This window comes from Bombina bombina, chromosome 2 (genome assembly GCF_027579735.1).
Source record: "Bombina bombina isolate aBomBom1 chromosome 2, aBomBom1.pri, whole genome shotgun sequence".
Taxonomy (NCBI): Eukaryota; Metazoa; Chordata; class Amphibia; order Anura; family Bombinatoridae; genus Bombina; species Bombina bombina.
The window spans coordinates 1,338,857,056-1,338,883,982 of NC_069500.1; the positions used below are offsets into that span (position 1 = coordinate 1,338,857,056).

General features: G+C 36.2%; 1 protein-coding gene across 2 annotated transcripts in view; it reads left to right on the forward strand.

Moving 5' to 3' along the window:
* The first annotated feature begins 280 nt into the window (after positions 1-280).
* LETM1 (leucine zipper and EF-hand containing transmembrane protein 1) overlaps positions 281-26,927 on the forward strand; it is a 164,484-nt gene continuing 137,837 nt past the window's right edge. For both annotated transcript variants that reach the window (XM_053704219.1, XM_053704220.1), the window contains exons 1-4: positions 281-533; positions 7,710-7,767; positions 12,117-12,576; positions 23,937-24,080. In XM_053704219.1, the coding sequence (XP_053560194.1) occupies positions 443-533; positions 7,710-7,767; positions 12,117-12,576; positions 23,937-24,080 (753 nt within the window). In that variant the 5' untranslated portion in view covers positions 281-442. The remainder of the gene's footprint in view (positions 534-7,709; positions 7,768-12,116; positions 12,577-23,936; positions 24,081-26,927) is intronic.

The window sequence follows — 26,927 nt, forward strand, 5'->3', positions numbered from 1 at the left end:
TTTAAACATACTGTACACTGCCCTCTGGGCAGGGTTATTGCCTAGTCTCTAATAATCTTTCCTTAGAGTCTAATGATAGAAGAGCTAATAATTACTTTAGAATGTAATTCAAATGGATAAAACACTGTTGCCCAAATCCAATGTTAAAAATTGAGTGTTTCATACCAAATTTTCCATTCAGCCACAACCGAATTCTGCCTTTAACAAACATGGAAGCTAGGGAGCTAGGCACGTGTATACGTCAGACTTGTGCCCCGCCCCCTAGCCGGTAGTAGGTTGTGTGTAGTCAGGCGATGGAGGAGGAGGTTATGTGATTGCAGACTACAGGACATGGGGTTACAGCCAGCACTACCTGACACCTATCGCGTGATACACCGATCCTAAGTTACACCGTGAACACCGCAATCTGCCATTAACTTTGATTCGTCAGGATAAATAAAATATGGCGGCCTTGCTGGTGAGAGGCTGTGTGCTCCGGCCTGTCTGGGCGGCAAGGTCCTCTCCTGTCTGGAGCAGAGCGGAGAGCACCAAAGGTAAGAAGCAGTTGTTGTGTGTATTATTATAAAGAGGGGATGAGGCCTAAGATCTCCTACAGGTAACGGCACCATAGTCCATAGATAACCTAGACAGGCCCGTGAGAGGAGGGCAGGACATGGGCTGGTGTCATGAGCAGGCAGCATCTAGTTAGCTCAGGATTTCGAAATCAGCTCTGTTTAGCAAGAGACATTTATTACCAGTATTTATATTTCTAGGTTGCTCTTATTGCAGTTTGAAGGGACATTGTATTGGAAATATAAAACGCATACTTATTGCTGAGCAGGACATAGCTGGTGAGACAGGGTTGACAGGTGTCAAATATTCAGCTGGACAGTACAGTAATTTAGCAGGCTGTTCTTTACAAAAATAGTGGACACTTAAATGTCCAGTTTTTTTTTTTAAAGTCGTGCAAACTAAATAAAGCATCCTATGCCTCAACACAAATATGGAGCAATATGGAAAAAAGTGGAGGGCAGTCAAGGGGGTAAAATAAATTATGTTTACATCTGTTATGGCAGCTTAAGGGGTACAAGTATTGCTTTGTATGTTGCTGACAGCTAATGAGTAAAATGACTGTTCAGTTTGTGAAAAATATACAGAGCTTTTTTTTTTTTTTGGAGGACAATGTGTGACCCCTCATACCATTGTGCCCAGACACTAGATTGTATTTTTTGTGGACAACAGCTGGTAATCTTAGAGCCAGATAATAGCAGCATACATATGTATCCACCAACCACATAGAAGTAAACCAAAATGTTGCAATGTTTGTCTCCATCACTTTAGTTATAGGTTACATTTTAATAATGCCCTCCACTTGGATGTGTATGTTTATCAGATGCATTTGTAATTTTAGTGTATGTGTGTTTATTCCAAAATAACTGTAATTTGTTAATAGACGTAAACTGGAATGTTGTTTAAAATTGTATGTTCTATCTAAATCATGAAATAATTGTTTTGTGTCATGTCTCTTTAAGAGATTCAGTGACTTTTCTATATGTTATTCCTGTAACTTTTAAGGTATGACTTTGAGTGCTCTTTTTATTAAAAAATTAACATATGTTAATTTTTTTTTTTGTATGTGAGGATCAGAGGAAGTAATGTGACAGACTGATAAGGCCTTAATGACACAGTGTATTTATTGAGGTTTTTGACCCCAGGTCAGGAATTGTCACACATAGGAGGCTGAAATGTCACTGTCCTTTGATAAATAGCATTGAGGCATGTGTGCTTTTACCTATGTCACGTTTAATTCGATCTCTCTGGAGACTGTTCATGAGCACTAAAGCAGCTGATGCTGCAGTATTGTGCTACAACTATACACCTGTTTCTAATAACAATTACATTGTGTGTATGGTTTAGTGGCATTTGTCAGCTATAGGTGGTGAGCTCACACATTTTGGGTTTAGACTAGAATAAGTTACTTCCATAGTGTAATCTGCTGGTAAATATCTGTTCATCAAATAATTATTACCTTGCTATTTACCTGTTATCTTTTTGAGGTCAAAGTTGATTGATTTAAACTTCATAAGAGGCCATTACAGTCTGATTTCACCAGTTTTCTCAAGCCAGCATTAGTGTGACCTTGAGTTGATGATTCATAATTCCACCAGGAGAACTCGTCTATTTGTAGCAGCTCTCAAAATACAGAGCTTGAACAGAAGTAAAGCTTTATTAGTGCACATTGTACAAAGGAAATATATGAAAGCTTAAAGGATTCCAAAACTTTTTTTTTTTTGTAGAACCGGAATACAAATTTCACATAGCAATCAATATCATATCATTAATCAAATACTTTTACACTCCAACAAAGCAGCAATACATTTTAAAATATCATTTTTATTTTCAATGATTACCTCACTCAATCCAACCCTCAAATATGGGCTGTAATAGCGGAAAAGCAATCTCCAATCAGATGCCGATTTTATGCATATGATTATGTAATACATTTTTCCCACTGCGCATGCGTACTCCGATCGTGAACCTCGCGCAAACGCATATCCAGCCCTTGATGCCGAGATTACCCACATAATGTCAATGGAATCTCGCAAGTGACGTAAAGGATGACGGTTTAGAAGGCTAGCGCATGCGCATTGCGGCAATCTTTCGCCCTTTTTCAGAACCTGGGTTATCTGTGTATTCACCTAGGGCAACGCATATCCGGCGGTGGAAGGTAGCGCATGCGCATTGCAGCAATCTTCCGCCATTTTCATAACCTGGGTTATCAGTGTGGATTCGCCTAGGGCAAAGCATACCCGGCGGTGGGTTTGGAAATTGGCTAATTTTAAGAATATGATTACTACTAAATGGTAGAAATTTGAAACGGAATGTAAATTACAAACTTCTATAAAATGTATTCATTTTGAGATTACTGATAACTTTTTTGGGGGGTTTAGTGTCCCTTTAAAGGGCCAGTAGATACAGTAGATTTGCATGATAAAGACAACGCAATAGCACTTAGTCAGAACTTCAAATAAGTAGCAGATTTTTTTTTCTGGCAAATTTCAAAGTTATCCTTTTTTCCACTGCCCCTGTATCACGTGACAGTCATCAGCCAATCACAATTGCATATATGTATTTTCATGATTCAGATAGATCATGCTATTTTAAACAACGTTTCAATTTACCTCTATTATCTCATTTGCATTGTTCATTTGGTGTCCTTTGTCAAAAAGCATACCTATTTAGGCTCAGATGAAGCAATGCACTACTGGCAGCTAGCTGGTAATTGGTGGCTGCATATACTGTGCCTATTCTTAGCTGTCTATGTTCAGCTAGCTCCCAGTAGTGCATTGCTGCTCCTTTAACGAAGGATCCCAAGAGAATTAAGCAAGTTTGATAGTAAAAGTAAATTGGAAAGCTGTTTAACTTTGCTCTATCTGAATCATGAAAGAAAAGTGTTGTTTGATGTCCCTTTTTAATACTTTAGGTACCTAGTGTGTTGTGTTGTTCCCTAGCAACCTGTGCTAAAGAGTTGCATCAAGGTATCTGGTTTCTGTGTTGCTAGATAGCTGTCTGAATTGTATGAGACCAAGCTCTCTTGTGCTAAATGGAGCTTGTGATTTATCTACCTGAGAAAGAACAACTAATCTGATCAGCAGACAGCAAGCAAATGTATAGTTTACTGGAGTGATTCACACATTAAAAGCCTACATTTAATGCTGTAATAAAGAGGTATTTCTAGTGTAATTATAAAATGCTCTAATTTGTTAAAGCATTTTATTATCAAACGGAAGCTTGTTTACCACATTGGGTTTAACTAAAGAAACCCAAACATTTTATGATTCAGATAGGGCATGTCATTTTAAACAACTTTCCAATTTACTTCTACAGTATAATTTGCTTAGTTCTCTTGGTATCCATTGTTCAAAAGAATACCTAGATAGGCTGAGGAGCTAGCTGCTGATTGGTGGAATCTGCTAAAGTTTTAAAGAGACATAACTCAAAACTGAAATTCACATAAATGAAAGGAAGCATTTTTCCATATATTTTAAAAATAAAAAAATAAAAATGCTTGTAGTAAAATGTGTGACTGTTTCAGTGACAGCTTTTACTGTGCACAGTGCAGAGCTGGTGCATGAAGCATATGTACATATCTTCTGTGCACAGTAAAAGCTTGCATTAAAACAGTCACACATATGCATTGCAGCCATGAGCCATGCTTCTTTTCAAAACTGAAATGCATTTCAACTTTAAAGGACCAGTAAACACAGCAGATTTGCATAATCAACAAATGCAAGATAACAAGACAATACAATAGCATTTACTCTGAATTTCAAAGGAGTAGTAGATTTTATTCTAGCAAGTTTCAAAGTTATGTATATTTCCACTCCCCCTGTACCATGTGATAGCAATCAGCCAATCACAAATGCATATACGTATAGTCTGAGTTCTTGCACATGCTCAGTAGGAGCTGGTGACTCAAGAAAAGTGTAAATATAAAAGACACTGCACATTTTTTTTAATGGAAGTAAATTGGAAAGTTGTTAAAAATTACATGCTGTATTTGAATCATGAAAATGTAATAAAACCTGAGTGTCCCTTTAAGTGTTTTTTGATCATGGATTTCATTATAACAAAAGGAATTACTACTGTGAAGTTGATATGTTGTCAAAAGCAGTCATATTAAAGTCATAACAGCTTTAGTTTCCGTGATTTCACTTGAACATAACACAACTTTAGTGAATGAAAGCCGTTTTTTTTGTAGGGCATTGCCCCAAGTTAAAATACTATTAAAAACAGGGGCACTTTCATTCATCAAAGTTTTCAGATCAGCCGTTTTGATTAAAAAATGACCTTTTTTTTCTTTTCACAGCCAGAGCAGCTTCCCCCTCCTGGAAATCCTCTCTTCACACGTCAGCAATGACTAATCCGGCTTCCTCCAATCACGGCTTTCACCCCCAGGGTAGACATTGCCTGAGGCCATGCTGTGATTGGAGGAAGCCGGATTAGTCATTGCTGACGTGTGAAGAGAGGATTTCCAGGAGGGGGAAGCTGCTCTGGCTGTGAAAAGAAAAAAAGGTAATTTTTTAATCAAAACGGCTGATTTGTAAACTTTGATGAATGAAAGTGCCCCTGTTTTTAATAGTATTTTTAAAAAACGGCTTTCATTCACCAAAGTATACCTTCACTTTAAAGTGATGGTATTTTTTTTGAGCCAACTGTTTGAACGGTTCTCCAATCGGCGCTCTCACTACAAAAAGTGTGCCGTATCTCTAGAGCGCTGATTGGAGAACAGTTCAAACTTTTGGCTTACAAAAATGAGTTTTGAAGTGGGTGGCTGGAGTGTTGGGTATTAGAATGGCATAGCTAGATTAAAAAGTAACTTACAGCGCATCTTTATTAGAAGTTATCAATTAAAGTCCATCTAAAATATCACTTAGATTCCAGACCTGATTTTAAAATATGTAAAGTTTATGATCACTTTAAGACTTTTTACCACATTAAAAGTAGCAATATTAGCCTCACGCAATAGTCTTGCAACAAAACTTGTATCGTCTTCTCTGTGTCTCTCATTTTATAGTTTCCTGTTTAAAGTCGGGTAGAATAATGAGAAACATATTAAGAATAATATAGGCATCTAGCCTAGCCTCACGGGAGCCTGCTTATAACTAGATTTATATATGGCGTATGATGCAGTCCCGATTGGATGCTGCACCTGTCAATCATATAGAGATTACTAAAATTCTCACACGCAGGCAGCCGGGGGGACAGGTAAAAGAGCAGATTTATAAATTTAAAATTTTGTATGATAAAAAGTTTATTAACAAATCAGAAGCATCACTGTGCTTAATATTGAGTAATACTTCCAAAATATTAATGGGATAGTAAACACCAAAAATGTTATTGTTTGTTTAAAAAGATAGATAATCCTTTTTTTTTTTTTTTTTTTACCGTTCCCCAGTTTTGCATAACCAACACTGTTCTAGAAGTAATTTTCTTTACCTCTGTAATTACTTTGGGTGAGACCGTGACAAGCAGCTATCTCACAGAAGTGCATTGCTTCTGAGTCTACCTATGCAGTGTTTTCAACAATGGATACCAAAGAACAAAGCAAATTAGATTAGAGAAATGAATTGCAAAATTGTTAAAAATTGCCTTTTCTGAATCATGAAAGTTCAATTTTGACTTTATTATCCCTTTAATGCCATTGCTCCCATGCAAATCTATGTACACAGAATCAACCCATACTAAGTTTCAGAATCTCACTAAATATAAAATTGTGTGGAGTGGAAATAGATCTGCTCAAGGACCTAAGTGTAAGGAGGGAGGGGCAAGCATTTAAAATGAAAAATAATCTTATTGTTTTAGTTAAATATAACTATTAATGTAACAATTGTTCACCTTCCAATAAAGTACAGGTGAAAAGTTGACCAATGATTACCCAATTAAACTGGTGATAGTTTACCTGCCAATAATTTCATTAATTTCAATGATTTATCTATGCTCTTATATAAATGGAAAATAATCTAAAAATGTATTGGTTGAAAAATCTATTTAAATCTGTTTTACTGACTAGTCTTTTTAAATTGTGATTAAAATCAAATCCACCCTGATTATTTTTTTAGGATCTCCCATATTATAATCCTAAATTGTGGCAGCAGAGATAATTTATTGTAAGTGATACTAAAGGGACATGAAACCCAAATGTCTTCAGAAAGAGCATACATTTAAATGTCTTTTTGTCCTTTCCTGAAGCAGTGCACTACTGAGAGCTATCTGAACACATCAGTAACCCATTCACAAGAGACATATATGTGCAGCCACCAATCAGCTGCTAGCTCCCAGGTCCTGAGCATACCTAGGTGTGCTTTTCAACATAGGATACCAAAATAATGAAGCAAATTTGATAGAAGTAGTAAATTGTATGCTCTATCGGAATCAAGAAAGAAAAAGTTTGGGAATGGGTTTCATGCCCCTTTAAAGCAACTTTCTAATTTACTCCTATTATCAATTTTTCTTCGTTCTCTTGCTATCTTTATTTGAAAAAGAAGGCATCTAAGCGAAGGATCCAGCAAATTTTTGGTTCAGAACCACGGACAGCACTTGTTTATTGGTGCTATCCAATCAGCAAGGACAACCCAGGTTGTTCACAAAAAATTGGGCAGCATCTAAACTTACATTCTTGCTTTTCAAATAAACATACCAAGAGAATGAAAAAAAATTAATAATAGGAGTAAATTAGAAAGTTGCTTAAAATTGCAATTTGAGCATTTTTCTGTGTCTAGTACAAATAGTTAACCCTCTACATCACAAACTGGAGACAATTTAGGGTTTGTTAACCCTTTTTGTGATAATGTTTTGCTGCATGGGGTTAAGCCTTAGCCATACCAGACTCATTTAAAGGTCTTGCGATGAAACTGCTAGTTGCACGACCCTGAAGTGCGACTAGTGCTGCTGATTGGATCAGCTGCCGTTTCCACTTGGGGCCAGCAGTGCTCTGCGGCTCCTGAGCAGTACTTTACCCATGTGGTTAACCCCTTTATGGGGGTTAAACACGGCATTGCAGTGTCACTATTGATAAAATTGCATGTTACAATTACATGCTCTAATTCATTAGATCGCTATAATGGCACCTTCACAACTTGAGCTGTGGTAGTGTGTTCTCACCAATCACTTGTGTCTTAATCTGAATGTTTTGTTTGAGTTGATGACTTTTTTTCTTTGTTTTGTAGGTATTTTTGAGGAACATGTCTGTCTCGGTTGTACTTCTTTAAGAATGGGGAACTTTAGGTAAGACATGCTATGTCTGTAAGCTTCCATAGCACATAAACAAACTGCTTCTTTTAGCTTGTGTGTCGCTGTCATTTTTCTAAATTTTATTTTTCCGACCTCAAACTTGCACTTATATATTAAAAGGGAAGTAATTGTTACTCCTGTTTTATTATGTTTGGTTAGTGAACCCTATTGTGGACCCCAGAGGAGTATACAGATTGGTAAAAGTACATATCATTCAATTGAGGTGCACATTAAGTCATTTTAGTTTAAAAAGAAGCATTTTTCTAATACACGCCGTATGGTAAAAATGATCAGTTTTAAAAGCTATAAAAGTGATAGCTTTTACTAGAAGCATTTTTTTGCTATGTACATATGCCCCCAGCTCCTGCGTTCAAACACTGTGCCTGCTCAGAGAGCATTTATTGTGTCAGGGATGTCAGTTTGCATTGTTGCTGACAAAAACATTTTACCTCCGACTCTCTGAGCAGGCATTGTGTTTCAGTAAAGGTGCATGAGACGTGCTCTATACACAGTAAAAGCTGCTACTGAAAAGGTAATGCATTTTGCTAGAATTAGTTTAGCTGTGTATTGGAAAAATGCTTATTTTCAAAAAATGTCCATTTTAAATTGTTCATTTATGCCCCTTTAAGTGAACAGGTTCCTAAAATATTGTCCATCTCCTGATTTTTAACTACAGAGCCGATCTCCTAGCTGTGTTCCGTATAAAATGACACATTTTTATCAAGTCTGTTAGTAGTGTTTGTACATGAAACACAACACTCTCAGCCTTATAGGGGAATTATTATTTCTTTATTTTTGAGTAGGCCCAACTTATTTAGTTTAGCTCTGACTGATGCTCAGTAAAGAAATACTGAACCAGTTGTATTCTGTAATTCTAGAGATAATCTCTTGCAAGCTGTGTTTTCATTTGAAAGAGGATTACGGAAATAAAGAAACACGTATACAATACTTTTTTCAAAGGGACATAAAACACAAATTTTTTCTTTCATGACTCAGAGAATGTGATTTAAAAAATTGCTCATTTACTTGTATTATCTAATTTGTTTTGTTCTATTGATTTCTTTAACACCTTAACGACCAAGGATGTGCAGGGTACGTCCTACAAAAACTGTTACGTACCCTGCCCGTCCTCAGTCTGTGGCCCTCTCTGCATCGGCCAGCGATGATGCTGAACGTTGGTGGGTGGGAGCCATAGCAGGGAGGCGGGTGGGCGGCTCATCGCTAGTGGACTTCCATTGTGTGGTCTGGGAGCGTGTGCGGCGGAAGCGGGAATGCGCGCGTGCGAGGGGGCGGGAATGCACGCACGCACACACACGCACACGCACACGCACACGCACACACACACACACACACGCACGCATGTATGTGATGAGGCTCGATCCGGTGGGACCACTACACTATGCACTACACTAAAGCTAAAAGATTTGGGAAAGGGTTCTGGGAGGAGGAGGGGGTAGGGTATTGAGGGGGGGCAGCTACACTACAGAAAAAAATGGTTTAATTTTTTTTTTTTTTTTAAATGGCCCAATTTTACTGGAAACTGGGTACTGGCATCAAATAGGTAGAGGGGGGAGGGTTAGAGAGCTGTTTGGGGGTGATCATGGAGGTTGGGGGGCTAAGGGGGAAATCCAATACTGCAGAATACATTTTAAAATTAAAAAAAATTGTATATAAAAATAAAAAGCCTTTTATTTTAGTACTGGCAGACTTTCTGCTAGTACTTAAGATGGCGGTGACAATTGTGAGGTGGGGGAGGGAAGAGACCTGTTTGAGGGGGGTCAGGGAGAGATCATTGGGTGGGATGTCAGGTGGGAGGCTGATCTCTACACTTAAGCTAAAATTAACCCTACAAGCTACCTAATTAACCCCTTCACTGCTAGACATAATACAAGTTTGGTGCGTAGCGGCATTTAGCAGCCTTCTAATTACCATAAAGCAATGCCAAAGCCATATATGTCTGCTATTTCTGAACAATGGGGATCCCAGAGAAGCATTTACATCCATTTGTGCCATAAATGCACAAGCTGTTTGTAAATCATTTCAGTGAGAAACCTAAAATTTGTTAAAAAGTGAACAATTTTTTTTTATTTGATCGCATTTGGCGTTGAAATGGTGGCATGAAATATACCAAAATGGGCCTAGATCAATACTTTGGGTTGTCTACTACACTAAAGCTAAAATTAACCCTACACGCTACCTATTTAACCCTTCACTGCTGGGCATAATACAAGTGTGGTGCGCAGCGGCATTTAGTGGCCTCATTACCAAAAAGTAATGCCAAAGCCATAAATGTCTGCTATTTCTGAACAAAGGGGATCCCAGAGAAGCATTTACAACCATTTGTGCCATAATTGCACAAGCTGTTTGTAAATCATTTCAGTGAGAAACCTAAAATTTGTTAAAAAGTGAACAATTTTTTTTTATTTGATCGCATTTGGCGTTGAAATGGTGGCATGAAATATACCAAAATGGGCCTAGATCAATACTTTGGGTTGTCTACTACACTAAAGCTAAAATTAACCCTACACGCTACCTATTTAACCCTTCACTGCTGGGCATAATACAAGTGTGGTGCGCAGCGGCATTTAGTGGCCTCATTACCAAAAAGTAATGCCAAAGCCATAAATGTCTGCTATTTCTGAACAAAGGGGATCCCAGAGAAGCATTTACAACCATTTGTGCCATAAATGCACAAGCTGTTTGTAAATCATTTCAGTGAGAAACCTAAAATTTGTTAAAAAGTGAACAATTTTTTTTTATTTGATCGCATTTGGCGTTGAAATGGTGGCATGAAATATACCAAAATGGGCCTAGATCAATACTTTGGGTTGTCTACTACACTAAAGCTAAAATTAACCCTACACGCTACCTATTTAACCCTTCACTGCTGGGCATAATACAAGTGTGGTGCGCAGCGGCATTTAGTGGCCTCATTACCAAAAAGTAATGCCAAAGCCATAAATGTCTGCTATTTCTGAACAAAGGGGATCCCAGAGAAGCATTTACAACCATTTGTGCCATAATTGCACAAGCTGTTTGTAAATCATTTCAGTGAGAAACCTAAAATTTGTTAAAAAGTGAACAATTTTTTTTTATTTGATCGCATTTGGCGTTGAAATGGTGGCATGAAATATACCAAAATGGGCCTAGATCAATACTTTGGGTTGTCTACTACACTAAAGCTAAAATTAACCCTACACGCTACCTATTTAACCCTTCACTGCTGGGCATAATACAAGTGTGGTGCGCAGCGGCATTTAGTGGCCTCATTACCAAAAAGTAATGCCAAAGCCATAAATGTCTGCTATTTCTGAACAAAGGGGATCCCAGAGAAGCATTTACAACCATTTGTGCCATAATTGCACAAGCTGTTTGTAAATCATTTCAGTGAGAAACCTAAAATTTGTTAAAAAGTGAACATTTTTTTTATTTGGTCGAACTTGGTGGTGAAATGGTGGCATGAAATATAACAAAATGGGCCTAGATCAATACTTTTGGGTTGTCTACTAAAAAAAAATATATACATGCCAATGGATATTCAGAGATTCCTGACTGATATCAGTGTTACAATGTAACTATAGCTAATTTTGAAAAAAAAAATGGTTTGCAAATGGCAAAGTGCTACTTGTACTTATTGCCCTATAACTAGCAAAGAACATGTAAACATTGGGTATTTCTAAACTCAGGACAAACTTTAGAAACTATTTAGCATGGGTGTGTTTTGGTGGTTGTAGATGTGTAACAGATTTTGGGGGTCAAGTTTTGAAAAAAATATTTTCTTTAACATTTTTTCATCATTTTATAATTTTTTAATAGTAAATTATATGATATGATAAAAATAATGGTATCTTTAGAAAGTCCATTTTAATGGTGAGAAAAAGGTATATAATATGTGTGGGTACAGTAAATGAGTAAGAGGAAAATTACAGCTGAACACAAATACCATAGAAATGTAAAAATAGCCCTGGTCCTTAACTGTAAGAAAATTGAAAAATGGTCTGGTCACTAAGGGGTTAATTGAAAGGAATACCTAGGTAGACTTAGGAGCTGCAGATTGGTGGCTGCTGCACATATGTATCATGTTATTGGCTCTCCCCATGCTCCCAGTAATTTATTGCTTTTTCAACAAAGGATACCAAGAGAATTAAGCAAATTAAATAATAGAAGTAAATTGGACAGTTTTTAAAATTGTATTCTCTATCTGAATCGTGAAAGAAAAAAATTGGGTTTCATGTCTCTTTTTTAAGGTTTTGAAATCTCAAGTGATATTTTCCAGACCGGTTTATTTTCTTTGCAGTGCTCATTTGTCTTTTTTTTTTTTTTTTCCCCCACTCCTTTTTCAGAAATTTTCATTTTAGAAGGTATGCGACAGCCCATCCTATTTGCATCTCCTTAAGGCAAGTGGATAATGGATTTTCATGGACTAAAGGACATGAGAGAACATATTTGAAGTCCCATAATTGTCCTGAGTCATGGATGTCCTGTTCTAGCACAAGCAGTTTAGGGCCACAGCACTTATCGGTTCGAGGATTTCATTCTTCTCGGCGACTTTCTGATGACTCTGTGGTGGAGAAATCTTTAAAATCTTTAAAGGATAAAAATAAGAAACTGGAAGAAGGTGGTCCTGTGTATAGTCCAGCAGAAGTGGACCCTGTTAAAAAGACTTTAGGCCAGAAGATTGTGCATGAGATAAAGCACTACTATCATGGCTTCCGGTTGTTGTGGATAGATACCAAAATAGCTGCAAGAATGCTTTGGCGCATCCTCAATGGTAATCTGCTCTCTCGAAGAGAAAGGAGACAGGTAAGTGCCCTCCGTTAAAAATAACATAAATTTATATTTAAGCAAACAGGCAATACACGACAACTAATTTTTTTTAGCAGTTCTCTGCTTAAACCTCTTCAAATAAAGTTTTTCTTTTAATTATTTTTAACTTTTCATATTTTTTCTCACTTCAAAATAATAATAGTTTCAATAAAAAAATCTTGTATCTTTCTCCCCCCCAATACATTTTTGCTGATTTTTATAATTTAAGTCAGTAACTTGCTCTAAGTTTTTATACCATCCCAGACAAGCAGGTATATAGGAACCCCCTCCCCTAGTTTACGCTGTCCACTTTTCTTTGTGCCCTAATGTTTTGTTTTCACACAAAAGGATTGCTTTGTAGCATTATCTAAGTTCACATGTGGATATTACATGGGAGACGTTGTCCAGGGCAGCTAAAGGATATGATATCCAAATATTGAAACACTTGAAAGTGATGCAGCGTAGCTGTAAACAGCTGATAGGAAAATATCACCTGAACATCTCTATATAAAAAAGAGATTTTACCTCAAAATGTATTCACACCCTATTGTAAAGGGCTTTAAGCAGCAAATCAGTATGTCTGTCCCGGGACAGGCAAGGGAGTGAACCTCGTGCACACTCCTGTAATTTCCCTATTCATTTTAAGGACGTTTAATCTCATGAGAGTTAGGTGAAATCTCATTTGATCACAGTAAAAGAGTTCATGACCTCAGCACTTTTGATGCTGATTGGCTGCTGTTGATTCATTTTTTTTTAAACCTGCAGCTGGGCAGCAGCTGAGTATAACTTTTTACACAGAACTTACTCTGGTGAGCTGAGGAGATTGTGAGGTAAAATATCTTCTTTTTTTACATAGAGATGCTCAGATGATATTTTCCTGTCAGCTTTTTACAGTTAATACTGCATCACTTTAAAGTGATTTAGCATATGAGTATTATGTCCCTTTAATTCTACAACTGCAGTGTAGGTTCAGACTTCTGGGTCTCGGACATCCTCTATTGCTAGCAGATGATAAGAGTTTGTTGTATTTAAAATTTCTTAAGGGATACCTTTTCATATTGGCTGCTCTCTCTCATTCTCACAACTCCCACAGGGAGGTTGATTTCTTGTGCTGCCTTGTTAATATAGCTTTTTTCTATAGATAGCACTGCAGTATTTAAATGGACATGAAACTTCATTTTTTTTTCATGATTTAGGTAGAACTTACAACTTTCCCATTTACTTCTATTATCAGATTTGCTTCATTCTCTTGGTCTCATTTGTTGAAGGAGCATCAATGCACTACTGGTTTCTAACTGTACTCATAAGTGAGCCAATGACATCGGTGTGTGTGTGTGTTTATACATATATATATACATATATATATATGCAGCCACCAATCAACAGCTAGAATCTAGGTTCTTTGCTGCTCCTGAGCTTTCCTAGATAAAGCTTTCAGAAATGGATAACAAGAGAATGAAGCAAATTTATATAATAGAAGTAAATTGGAAAGTTGTTAAAAATTGAATGCTCTGTCTTAATCATAAATGTCTAATCATGACTTTACTGTCCCTTTTAATATTTTCAGATTTTTGGCTGTATCCCTTTAAATTTGAATTACAGAATTGGCGTTTTTTTCTTGCTGTTTATCTTGAGGTTAAACTGGCTACTTCTAAAGGGACAATTAAATACTTTTTTTTTGCTATAAATGTTTAATGCATAGTAAAAAAAAAAAAAACACAACTCTTTGCAATATATTTTCATTGAGGCCTTGCAAATTTGTTTAAAAATCTATCAGCCAGGCCAAAGATTTAGGCACAACAATAACAGTGACGGATAAACACCCCGACAGTGCTAAAAATGATCATTTCAATTCCTCAGTTCCCACAGATTAACTGTGGGTGTGATGTTGGTATGATCCAGGAGGGGGAGTCACCCTGCCCACTTCAGTAGAAACAAGCTTACTCAGGAAATAGCATGCAACTTTGTCTGTAAAATGTACTTATTTTAAAAAAATGCTAATTGTTATTACACACACTCAAATGGGTGGAGCCATCTAAGGGGTGGGGCTCGCGAGACTATCTTCAAAAGTCACCAGCCGCCACTGCTTTGTGACTCCTAAATTTACGGGGTGGCTCCTAGATTTTGAGCTTAATATATTTAATGTTAGAGGCATTTAAGCACAATCATCAGAAACATGCGTTAATGTATAGTGAGTAAGCAGACGGTCCCTGTGCAGTGTGATACAGCCAGGACTAGAAATAGAGGTAATGCACAGTGATACAGCCAGGACTAGAAATAGAGGTAATCACAATGGGTAAGCACAGTGATACAGTCAGGACTAGAAATAGAGGTAATCACAATGGGTAAGCACAGTGATACAGTCAAGAACAGAAATAGAGGTAATCACAATGGGTAAGCACAGTGATACAGTCAGGAACAGAAATAGAGGTAATGCACAATGGGTAAGCACAGTGATACAGTCAGGACCAGAAATAGAGGTAATGCACAATGGGTAAGCACAGTGATACAGTCAGGAACAGAAATAGAGGTAATCACAATGGGTAAGCACAGTGATACAGTCAGGAACAGAAATAGAGGTAATGCACAATGGGTAAGCACAGTGATACAGTCAGGAACAGAAATAGAGGTAATGCACAATGGGTAAGCACAGTGATACAGTCAGGAACAGAAATAGAGGTAATGCACAATGGGTAAGCAAAGTGATACAGTCAGGAACAGAAATAGAGGTAATGCACAATGGGTAAGCACAGTGATACAGTCAGGAACAGAAATAGAGGTAATGCACAATGGGTAAGCACAGTGATACAGTCAGGAACAGAAATAGAGGTAATGCACAATGGGTAAGCACAGTGATACAGTCAGGAACAGAAATAGAGGTAATGCACAATGGGTAAGCACAGTGATACAGTCAGGAACAGAAATAGAGGTAATGCACAATGGGTAAGCACAGTGATACAGTCAGGAACAGAAATAGAGGTAATCACAATGGGTAAGCACAGTGATACAGTCAGGAACAGAAATAGAGGTAATCACAATGGGTAAGCACAGTGATACAGTCAGGAACAGAAATAGAGGTAATGCACAATGGGTAAGCACAGTGATACAGTCAGGACCAGAAATAGAGGTAATGCACAATGGGTAAGCCCTCTGCTGGAACCAGAAAGTGTTCATAAGAGTCACGGTTTAGATGCAGTTGCTCTGTCTCTATCAAAGCTTCTAACATCAACATTTAAAGGGACATGAAACTCAAATCTTTTTTCTTTCATGATTCAAATAGAGTATACAATTTTAAACTACTTTCCAATTTACTTCTATTATCTAATTTGCTTCATTCTATTTGTATCCTTTGTTGAAGCAGCAGCAATGCACTACTGGGAGCTAACTGAACAAAACGGGTGGGGCAACAACATGAGGCATATATGTGCAGCCTCCAATCAGAAGCTTCTAATCCTACCTAGGTATTCTTTTCAAGAAAGGATACATAGAGAACAAAACAAATTAGATATATATTTAAAATTGTATGATCTATCTGTATCATGAAAGAAAACAAATATGGGTCTAATGTCCCATTAAGGGACAATACCCAAATATTAAAGAACTTGAAAGTGATGCAGAATTGCTGTAAAAAGCCGCCTAGAAAATGTCGCCTGAGAATCTCTATGTAAAAAAGGAAAATATTTTACCTCAGAATTTCTTCAGTAGCCATATCCTTTTGTAAAGGGGCTTTAAGCAGCCAATCAGGATGCTTGTCTCAGGACTTTGAAGGTGAGTGTGGATGTGGCATGTGCAGCACAGTTCTGTTGTATGCCTCCTCAGTTTAAGAAAGTTTTCAGTGAAATCTCATGAGATAGCTTCATCAGTGCAATGTACAATTGATTTTTTTTTCAGCATTCAGATGAGAGTATCTAAAGTATAGCTGTTCACAGAGCACTTACTATTGTGAGCTTAATCATTTTTGAGGTAAACTGTCTTCCTTTTTAACATAGAGATGTTCATGTGATATTTTCATGTCAGCTTTTTACAGCTATGCTGCATCACTTGATTTAGCATATGGGTATTATGTCCCTTTAATCTTCTCTAGCAAAGAACCCTAAAGGTACCAGGAACCGTTTTTAAGGTGCCCTGGAGCCTGGGATTCTGGAGTCCTGAATTTATTATATATCTTGTCGCCTTTTGCTGTAATCTAACTTCCAAAATTGTCTGGTTTCTAATTTCAACAAGAATTAAAGGGACATTAAACACTTTGAGATGGTAATATAAAATGATAAATTGTATATAATAAAACAACTCTGCAATATACTTTCATTATTTATTTTGTCCTCTTTGCCTGTAATTCCATTCTGAAATTGTGAGTTTTTCAGTTCCTGTTAGAAATGGAAGTGCAGAACACTGTTAAATCCAGCACAACCATTGGCTGCACACTCTAATGACCTATGTATAACTGTCCCTAATTGGCCACAGCAGAGAAGGTAACACAAGTTAAAACATGGCAGCTCCCAGTGTTTTATAGACACTAAAACTTTACACTTATTTTGTCACTTTTTAAACAACTAATGAAACTTTAAAAAATTCATCTACATGTTAGTCATGGACTAATCTTTTCTTTGAATGCATCATTCTATCTAGCATGTATTTAGTGTTTAATGTCCCTTTAAAAGGGGAGCCTCTCCAGCCTGCTCAAGCCTAATACTGCTATATTCTATATTGCCTTTGTTTACGTGCTCTAGTACCTCATTTATGTCAATCTTATTGGTCAGAGGAGATTAAACAAGGGAAACTTAGGTTACAACATGGCTACTCCCATTACCTTAAGGACTCTAAAACTTTTCACTTATTTGTTCAACATTTAAACAACTTTTTTTTTTTAAAATACACCTGCATATTCTCAGGTTAATGTATTGTGAAACATTTTGTTTTTAATATCCCTTTAATTTGAGTCTAATAAGTTATTTATCTCCTTTACACACTTTAAATGCCCTGGGGGGAGAAATTCTCTATGAAACAAGCAATTTCTAAAATCTGCAGGATAATTTTGCATAGAATAAACACCATGTTTCTATCTGCTTAAATGAGTCACATGGGTGGGTCATGTTTTAATTGGGAAGAAGTCCGGGCTGACAGCCAAATGCTTCTTTAGTAGAACAAAGCAGCTACATTCTTATAAGCAACATAAGGAAGCATGCAATTTCTAAGTATACCCTTGGCTCACTAACTTGGCTTATTGACAGCCTGTGTCCGTTGGTACTTTTGTTTTGCTTTAAATTGAATATTTATCACAAATGATACCAAATATTCATAGTAATTTGAAAAATATTCACAAAGTATGAAATTCCTGTGTGTTCAAGGAAAGTTTTACACCATTTTCTATATAACTGCATGTAATGCACTACTACAGATACTGATCTAAAAATCCAGTATAAAACCTTTTAAAAACGTACTTAGCTCACAATTTAGCGCTGTTGATGAGGTTGGGTTGGAACACTCGGTGAAAGGGGCTGGGAAAGCGTGAAGAGCAGACCCCCCCCCCCCCCTGCATATAAAAAGACAGATTACACAAACCGGAGCAAGCAGAAATCTATAGACTTCAGTCAACATCTGATACTTTTGGGCTTGGTTAGGAGTCTGAAAATCAGCACAATGTTATTAAAAAAAATAAAAAAAAATCAAAACTATACATTGTTACAAAAACTAACCAGATGGGCTATAAAAATGGATAATCTTCAAAACATTCATGCAAAGAAAAATCTAGTGTACAATGTTCCTTTTAATGTGTTAATGAATATGATGCATGCATTAAAAAAAAAAAGTTAAATAAAAACCGAGTAATCTTTCTTAAAGGGACACTGAATCCAATGTTTTTCTTTCGTGATTCAGATAGAGCATGTGATTTTAAGCAACCTTCTAATTTACTCCTATTATCAGTTTTTCTTTGTTCTCTTGCTATCTTTATTTGAAAAAGGCATCTAAGCTAAGAAGCCAGACAATTTTTGTTTCAGAACAATGGACAGGACTTGTTTATTGGTAAGTGAATTTATCCACCAATCAGCAAGAACAACTCAGGGTGTTTACCAAAAATGGGCCGGCATCTAAACTTACGTTCTTGGTTTTCAAATAAAGATACCAAGAGAATGAAGAAAATGTGATGATAGGAGTAAATTAGAAAGTAGCTTAAAATTGCATGCTCTATCTGAATCAAGAAAGAAAAAAATTGGATTCAGTGTCCCTTTAATAAATCTTGGTAACTTTCTTCCCTCTAAACCTAACCACATTGTAAATAGGCAACCAAAAAATCATGTTACCCTGCAGTAAAGAACATTTGTGTCTTATGTTGCAGTGAAACTGTGGCAGATCCCTCAGTCTTTTGCAGTCGTAGCACTGCAGACCACACAGTTCAGATTTGTGCAATTAAACGGTTATATTAGTGCTATCTGAAACGCTCAGTTTTCTTCTTCTTTCTGACAATTATTGTCTATTTTTGTCACCCTTAGCTTCCAGACTTTTTTTTTTTTTTCTGGTTTCCCCTCAGGGTCTTTTTGCTATATTATGTATTAAAGGACAACATTTTACCTTGTCGCGTATGTGCATTTATCAGTTATGTTTTGGGTATGTATTTTTTTATGCCTTTTTCTATTATTGAGCATTTCATACTTTTGTTTCTGGTAATTGCTAGATTTCTAGTTGTATTTATGGAGACTAGGCAGTTGGGGGAAAATCTAGCTATTATACCTGTGCTGCTCATTGGACCATATGCGCATGAGCACCGATTATGGCATTTTTAAAGTTAGTCTACACCAGATATTTTATTGTTTGAAAAGATGGATAATCCTTTTATTGCCCATTCCCTAGTTTTGCATAACCAACAGTTATATTAATATACTTTTTACCTATGTGATTATCTTGTATCTAAGCCTCTGCAAACTGCCCCCTTATTTCAGTTCTTTTGACAGACTTGCATTTTAGCCAATCAGTGCTGACTCCTAGGTAACTCCACGTGCGTGAGCACAGTGTTATCTATATGAAACACATGAACTAACACTCTCTAGTGTCAAAATGCATTAAGATAAAAGGCGGCCTTCAAGGTCTAATAAATAAGCATATGAACCTCCTAGATTTAGCTTTCAACTAAGAATACCAAGAGAACAAAGCAAAATTGGTGATAAAAGTAAATTGTAAAGTTGTTTTAAATTGCATGCTCTATCTGAATCATGAAAGTTTGTTTTGGATTTGACTGTCCCTTTAAATTTGTGCCATTAGTGCTTGGATGGGCATTAGTTATAAAACGTTTTTGTGAGGCTCTTGGTGATGGTCATCTGTGTTTTTGATTCTGCTGATATGTACGAACATACCTGTCAAGTCAAAACTGTCCGATTCATAGTACACATTATAGTACAGGTCAAACCAAAAAGCATCTACCGTCTTCCCTATCTAGAACAGTGTTTGTTACAAAATTGAGTTCTTATTTTGGGCTAGATTACAAGTGGAGCGCTATATATCGCTTTCATGAAAACTATATTAGCGTTCCACTTTGTAATACCTTTGCACTAAATTGTGCGCTGGTATTACAAGTTAACCGCAATGCTTGGTTAAGCATTAACCCCAAAATACTGCCTAGTGCAGTACTTTTATTACAAAATAAAGACGCAGATATCTTTTAATTTTTTTTAAAAACTACAATAGATAGTATTTTGGGGGCATTTGGGGCAAATGTATAAAAGTAACCGGATTTTGGAATATTTGCATCTGACAGTTTGGAGAGGTGATGGGACCAAGTGTAAACAACAATCTATTATGTCATTTAGGCAATGTTTACATATAATACAGCTTATCCATGTAACCTAAAGGTAGTTTTATATCATTTCCAATACTTTTATTTATAGTACCATCAAATAGATACTGTAATCAGAAAGGTAATATTTGCTGTTTTAAAAGAAAATATAGACAATTTATTATTTGCATTTTATAACAAAAACACTAAACCAAAGACTCAGGCAGAGAATCTGTAATAATTTTACTTTTCAGAAAAAAATTAACTAAAAAAGTTTGGATTTTAGAATATATGTGGATATTGTTTAATAAAAAATATAATATATATATTTTTTTACACACAGGATATAATATATGTATGTTTGTAGCTCCTTCTAATAACCTCACATACAAAAATTTGGACTGTGTAGTGTCCTTTTTTTGACCATAAATAATTTCAAACCAAATTTGTGTCCTATTGGGATCAGACTTTCAAGCACATTTGAAAATAGAGGTTTTACCAGTGTAGAATATAGCAGCTAATAGAGCATTTCAGATCTGTAGGCAGGCCGCACTTGGATGGTACTTTATTGGGGAGTTTGTCCTTAAAGGGACAGTAAACGTAAAAAATAATCTATAATTCTGCACTATGTTTTGGAGGGATCAGGGAGGTGGGAGTGTTGAGGAGAGATCCATACACTGCAGACAAAAAATAAAGGATTAAAGGAGGATGTGGGGGGGGGAGTTATTTGGTAGGGATCAAGGTGGTGGGAAGTGCCAGGTGGGGAAGGGTAATCCCTGCATTACTATATTATTTATTTTACAAGTTAACTAACCCCTTCACTGCCGGGAATTACAGAGTGTGGTGCGCAGCTGCAATTAGCGGCTTTCTAATTGCCAAAAAGTAATTGTAAAGCCGTGCATGTCTATATCTGAACAAAAGGAACCCCAGATAACTGTTTACAACCATTTGTCTTATGACTGCAGTAGTTGTGGGCAAATAAAAAGTTAACAATTTTTTCTTTATGACCGCATTTGCCAGAGAAATGGTGGCATGAAATATACCAAAATGGGCCTAGATCAGTACCTTGAGTTGTATACTTAAAAATAAAAAATAAAATAAATAGTTTCGATAGGTAAACAAAACAAGGCTCTGTTTCTGTTTAAATGTAGTGATAACAAAAATGCTAAACATTCTCCGGTCTTTTGGGAAAGTTTTTCTCTGAAATTCCTATTCCTCAAGGGGTTAACTATTCACGCGAAACATGTCTGCGGTCTTTTTGCTGTGACCCTGACCTTTACCTTATGGAGTTTCGGCTCCTCTTTGTTTTTATTATGTACCCCAAATAAAGTCTCTACCTTTTATTTTATCTGCGGCTGGTGACCTTTTTTCCTTTTACTGGATATTTTTCAATATGCTGCTTGATACTATTTCATTCCTGTGAAGCACGGAAGTACATTTGGATTTTCATTATTTACACCGAACCCTAGATTGATGGGAGTTGTTATTTGAATTGATGTGCACTATTATCTGTTTGCACAATTATTAGCGGATCGCTTGCTATTGCTGATTATATGTACTGTATAGATAAATGTGTAAGGCTTTGTCCTGTTATTGATATATAGTCAGTGCTTTTGACTTTTTAATTTTTTTTTTTTTGTAAATATTTTTTTATTAATTGTAATATGTACCAGATTAAACCTCTAAGTATATATCTGTTATTTTAAGAGCAGACTAGATATTTTTTCCTTACCTTTATAGCTGGTTATTTACCATTGCATATAGATATTTAAGATATTTTTATGTTAGAATGAAGTCCATGCTTACTTTAAGAGGGCCCTTGCATTGGTGGAGAGCTAACAAAGATAAATATCCCACCTTGCTGAAATTGGCAAAATCCTACTTATGCATCTCAGGCACCTCAACACCATCTGAGCGCCTTTTCAATTCTGCAGGCAACATAGCTTGCAAAAATAGAGCCAGCCTCAGCCAGGAGCGTGCTGACATGTTTGCATTTCAATGCATAGTTTCTGAAATAATTAATAAGAGAATGTTATAAATAGTGATAGTCTACAGCTTTCTAGTTCTACCTCTTTTCAAACAGTTTGTGGTTTTGTTTTGCTTAATTATAAAAATATTTTCTGCTGCAAAAAAATTGGACAGTTGTGTTAATTAATGTAAAGTTTTAGTCTGAAGTTTATATTTGTAACACTCAGTATGTGGATTTTATTTTTAATCTAGGGAAAAAAATATTGATTTTTTTTTTTAAAATCTGATTAATCGAAAAAATAACCGACCGATTAATTGATGTTTTTATTTATGTAATTCTGCTGTAGAAATCCTCTAGGGCAGTTGAGCAGTTTTATCTGGAATGGGCAGAAACATGTCATTTGGATATGACAGCAGACTTGCATGCTTCTTGTGATTCTGCTACAGCCTCACATTTGACGTTTTCTGGCAAAGAGTTCTGTATGTAGGTGGATTGTTTACAGCGTCATCTCCGCTAATCACCTTGATATTTATACCTTTGCTGAGACATTTGACAGATAAGGTTACTTCTAAACAAAGTGTACCTATTTTCAGCATCATTTACTAGGTTAATCTACTGCTTAGTAAATCTTATCTTTAGTTAGTGCTACTCTGGTGAGCCAAGATAATGGGAAATTATCTTTTATATATCTATATCTATCTATCTATCTCTCTTTTATATTTAAGGAAATAAATGGAAAGCTGTTTAGAATTGCATACTCTATCAGAGTCATGAAAAACAAAATTGGGGTTTCATATCCCTTTAAAAGTCACTACTGTGAAAGTTACAATTTGCAAAGACATAAGGTGCTGCATCACAAGCTATTTGTGGTAAGAAAACATGCATCTTTTTTTAGGTATATGCCACTGACCAACTATAACACTGCACACACCCTTTTCTCATCTTGATTGTCCAGAAGCATGAAAGTTATAACTAAAGATCTGCCTTAGTCACATCATCAAAACAGTGACAAATGTCTAGACCAAGTGTCTGTCTTTTTAATTCTCAAAGTTTATTTTCTTTTTATAATATTTGATCACAATAGGGTTAGTTTAATATGTTATAGATTATCTAAAATGAAACCAGTAGAATATTGAGACATCATCAATTGCAATTTGCAGGGTTAGGAAAATTAAATGGACAGTCTAGTCAAAATTAAACTTGCATGATTCAGATAGGGCATGCAATTTTAAACAACTTTTCAATTTACTTTTATCATCAAATTTGCTTTGTTCTCTTGGTATTCTTTTTTGAAAGCTAAACCAAGTTAGGCTCATATGCTACTTTCTAAGACCTTGAAGGCCTCCTCTTATCTCAGTGCATTGTGACAGTTTTTTAAAGCTTGACATTGCTAGTTCATGTGTGCCATATTAACAAACATTGTGCTCACTCCCATTGAGTTACCCAAGAGTCTGCACTTATTTGCTAAAATACAAGTCTGTCAAAAGAACTGAAATAAGGGGGCAGTCTGCAGTCTGCAAATTGGGGAATGGGCAGTATCTATCTTTTTAAACAATAACAATTCTGGAGTAGACTGATCCATTAATACCAAATGTACTTTTTTTTTTTTTTCCTTAACAGTTTCTTAGGATATGCGCTGACCTCTTTCGTCTTGTACCTTTCCTGGTCTTCGTTATCGTTCCTTTCATGGAGTTCTTGCTTCCTGTTGCGCTAAAACTGTTCCCGAGTATGTTACCTTCAACATTTGAAACATCCTCAACTAAGGTAATAGCTAATATTTATAAGCACGCTACTCTTATAATTGACTGTATTATTAAACCTTAAATTGTAGTTAATAATTAATAATTGCCTGTTTAAATATGAGCTCACCTGGAATTACATTATAGATTTTTTTTAATTCTAAGCCAAAGTAATTATTAATAGAAGAATGAGCTGTGAATACCAAAAGAAAGGCCTAAAAATGAATACATTTAGTTTGAACACACACAAATCATAATGTATAAATAAAAAATGATTAAACTTTGAGACATTCTAGCTTTCCTAGCACATGCCTCCATGACCTAAAGTAATAGTTAAAGGGACAGTAAACCTTAAAAATGTTATATAATTCTGCACATAGTGCAGAATTATATAACATTATAATAGCCAAACATTATAAAACATAATATACCCTATTCATTTTTTTAAAAAACGCTGTTTCACAGACCTGCTCTCTGTACTCTGCTGAACGGGTCTGTTATATTTAGTCAGCGTATTGGGCCAGCTGTATAGTCACAGCCCGGCCCGACCGCGCCACTTAGTCTTATGGCGCGGTTGGGCCGGGCTGTGACTATACAGCTGGCCCGATCCGCTGACTAAATATAACAGACCTGCTCAGCAGAGTACAGAGAGCGGGTCTGTAAAACAGCGTTTTTTTAAAAAAATGAATAGGGTACATTATGTTTTATAATGTTTGGCTATTATAATGTTATATAATTCTGCACTATGTGCAGAATTATATAACATTATTTTTAAAGTTTACTGACACTTTAAGTTTATTGTATGTGAAAGTTAAATCTTGAATCTATCTTTTTATTTTAATAGTACTTTCATTTTGTCATTTTGTTTTCTTTTGTAAAGATGCACAAACATAGTTTTTTCCCACCCTCTGCAAATGCTTTTTTTCTTCTGGAGTTGACATTGTCAGCTCTTATCCAATTCGCTTTGCAACCATACGGCATGAAAAAAATAAACCCACAAGGCATGGCAGAGCTGCTCATGTGCTCTGATCTCTCTTAGTCAGTGTTTCTTAATGGCTTTTTGACCTGTGGCTTATGGCTCCAAAGCACATTGGATTTGTAGATGGTGGCTGGATGGGAAATAATCAAACTTACAGATGATGATAATTAAAAAGATTTTGCACATCTTAAAAAAAAGTATTATTAAAAAAAAAAAAAAAAGTAGTAAAGTTTTTGGCATGGTGAAGTAAATCCTTAATATATCAGTTTACAGGCTAGGCAACTGTACATTTATTGCTGGCTTATTGCTTGTCTATTTAAAAGGAAATTTAACATGCCAACCCCTAACCTCTAAGGTATCCCACATATGGACATGGACTCGCCTTTTTTAAAAATGGTCATTCATACATATATAAAGTTGCGATATAAGCTAAAGAGATGCTTAAAAGGACAGTCAAGTCCAAAAAAAACTTTCATTTTTCAAATAGGGCATGTAATTTTAATCAACTTTCCAATTTACTTTTATCAACAATTTTGCTTTGTTCTCTTGGTATTCTAGTTGAAAGCAAACCTAGGAAGGCACATATGATAATTTCTAAGCCTTTGAAGGTCACCTCTATTTTATTTACTTTTCACAGCAGGGGAGAGCAATCTCATGTAGGCCATATAGATAGCATTGTGATCACGCCCGTGGCTAGTGGCAGACACTGCACTAATTGGCTAAAATGCAAGTCAATAGATAACTAAAAGTCATGTGATCAGGGACGGTCAGAAGATGCTTAGATACAAGTTAGTCACAGAAGTAAAAAGTGTATTAATATAACAGTGTTGGTTTTGCAAAAGTGGGGAATGGGTAATAAAGGGATTATCTATCTTTTTAAACAACAAAAATTCTGGTGTAGACTGTCCCTTTAACTATTTACAACATGAAGTCCCAGTAGTAGTACCCATACACTCATCAAATCCTAGGGTGAGAGTGAGGGGGTTGCCCGGGTATGACGAGATTATGTCAAAAAGAATAGGAAAAAAAAAAAACTATAGGCACTCACTTGGGGGACCAAACTTAAAACTTAACTTTTAAAAAGCTTATAATAAAATAAAGCTAACAGTGCCAAAACTATACTGTGTTAAAAGCACTTAAAACATATAGCTGTATTTCACTGTCTGATTCCAAAAAGATACAAAAGTATCTAATAAAAAATTAGATAGCATTACTAAACAGACAACAACCGTATAATAGCCCAATGTAAACTAATTATAGGATAAAGAAGCCCATTGTGGAGTATTCTGCGAAATGGAAAAAGATCCTACACAATTAGACTATGATTTTGTGACGCACCGCAACCGGATGGAAATAGGGGTGGGCTTAAAGTCCTATACGATAGCAGAAAGACAATCCACAATTATTGTCTAAAAAAGGTATAGGGCGTTATCCACAACAGTATAAACAGATATGAAGTATGTAAAATACAGATAAGTGAGGAGAATGCTAAATTCAAAATTAAACAGCATCCAGGGACAAGCAGACAGGTGAACGCCTGACGCGCGTTTCGCTTTAACTTTTTCAAAGGCGTGAGCAGCCCTATTCACGTCCTTTCTTTATGTATTCATTATCCAATCAAAACGCATTAGAGGGACAAACCTCTTTAATATGATGCTTACATTGGATCACAGAGAAGACCAATTACCTGCTAGCACTCGTGTGTCTCTGTTATGCCCCTAGACTACATCATGCTGTGTGTGTGTGATAGCGGGTGTGGATTGGGTGGAGGACCACTGTTATGAACTAGTGGGAATAGCGTTTATATGCGATATATGGTCTAATAGTTAGCGGTTATGTCTAATCATATGCTTTATCCATCCTACTAAAGAGACCTCCATGTCTCTTGGCAGA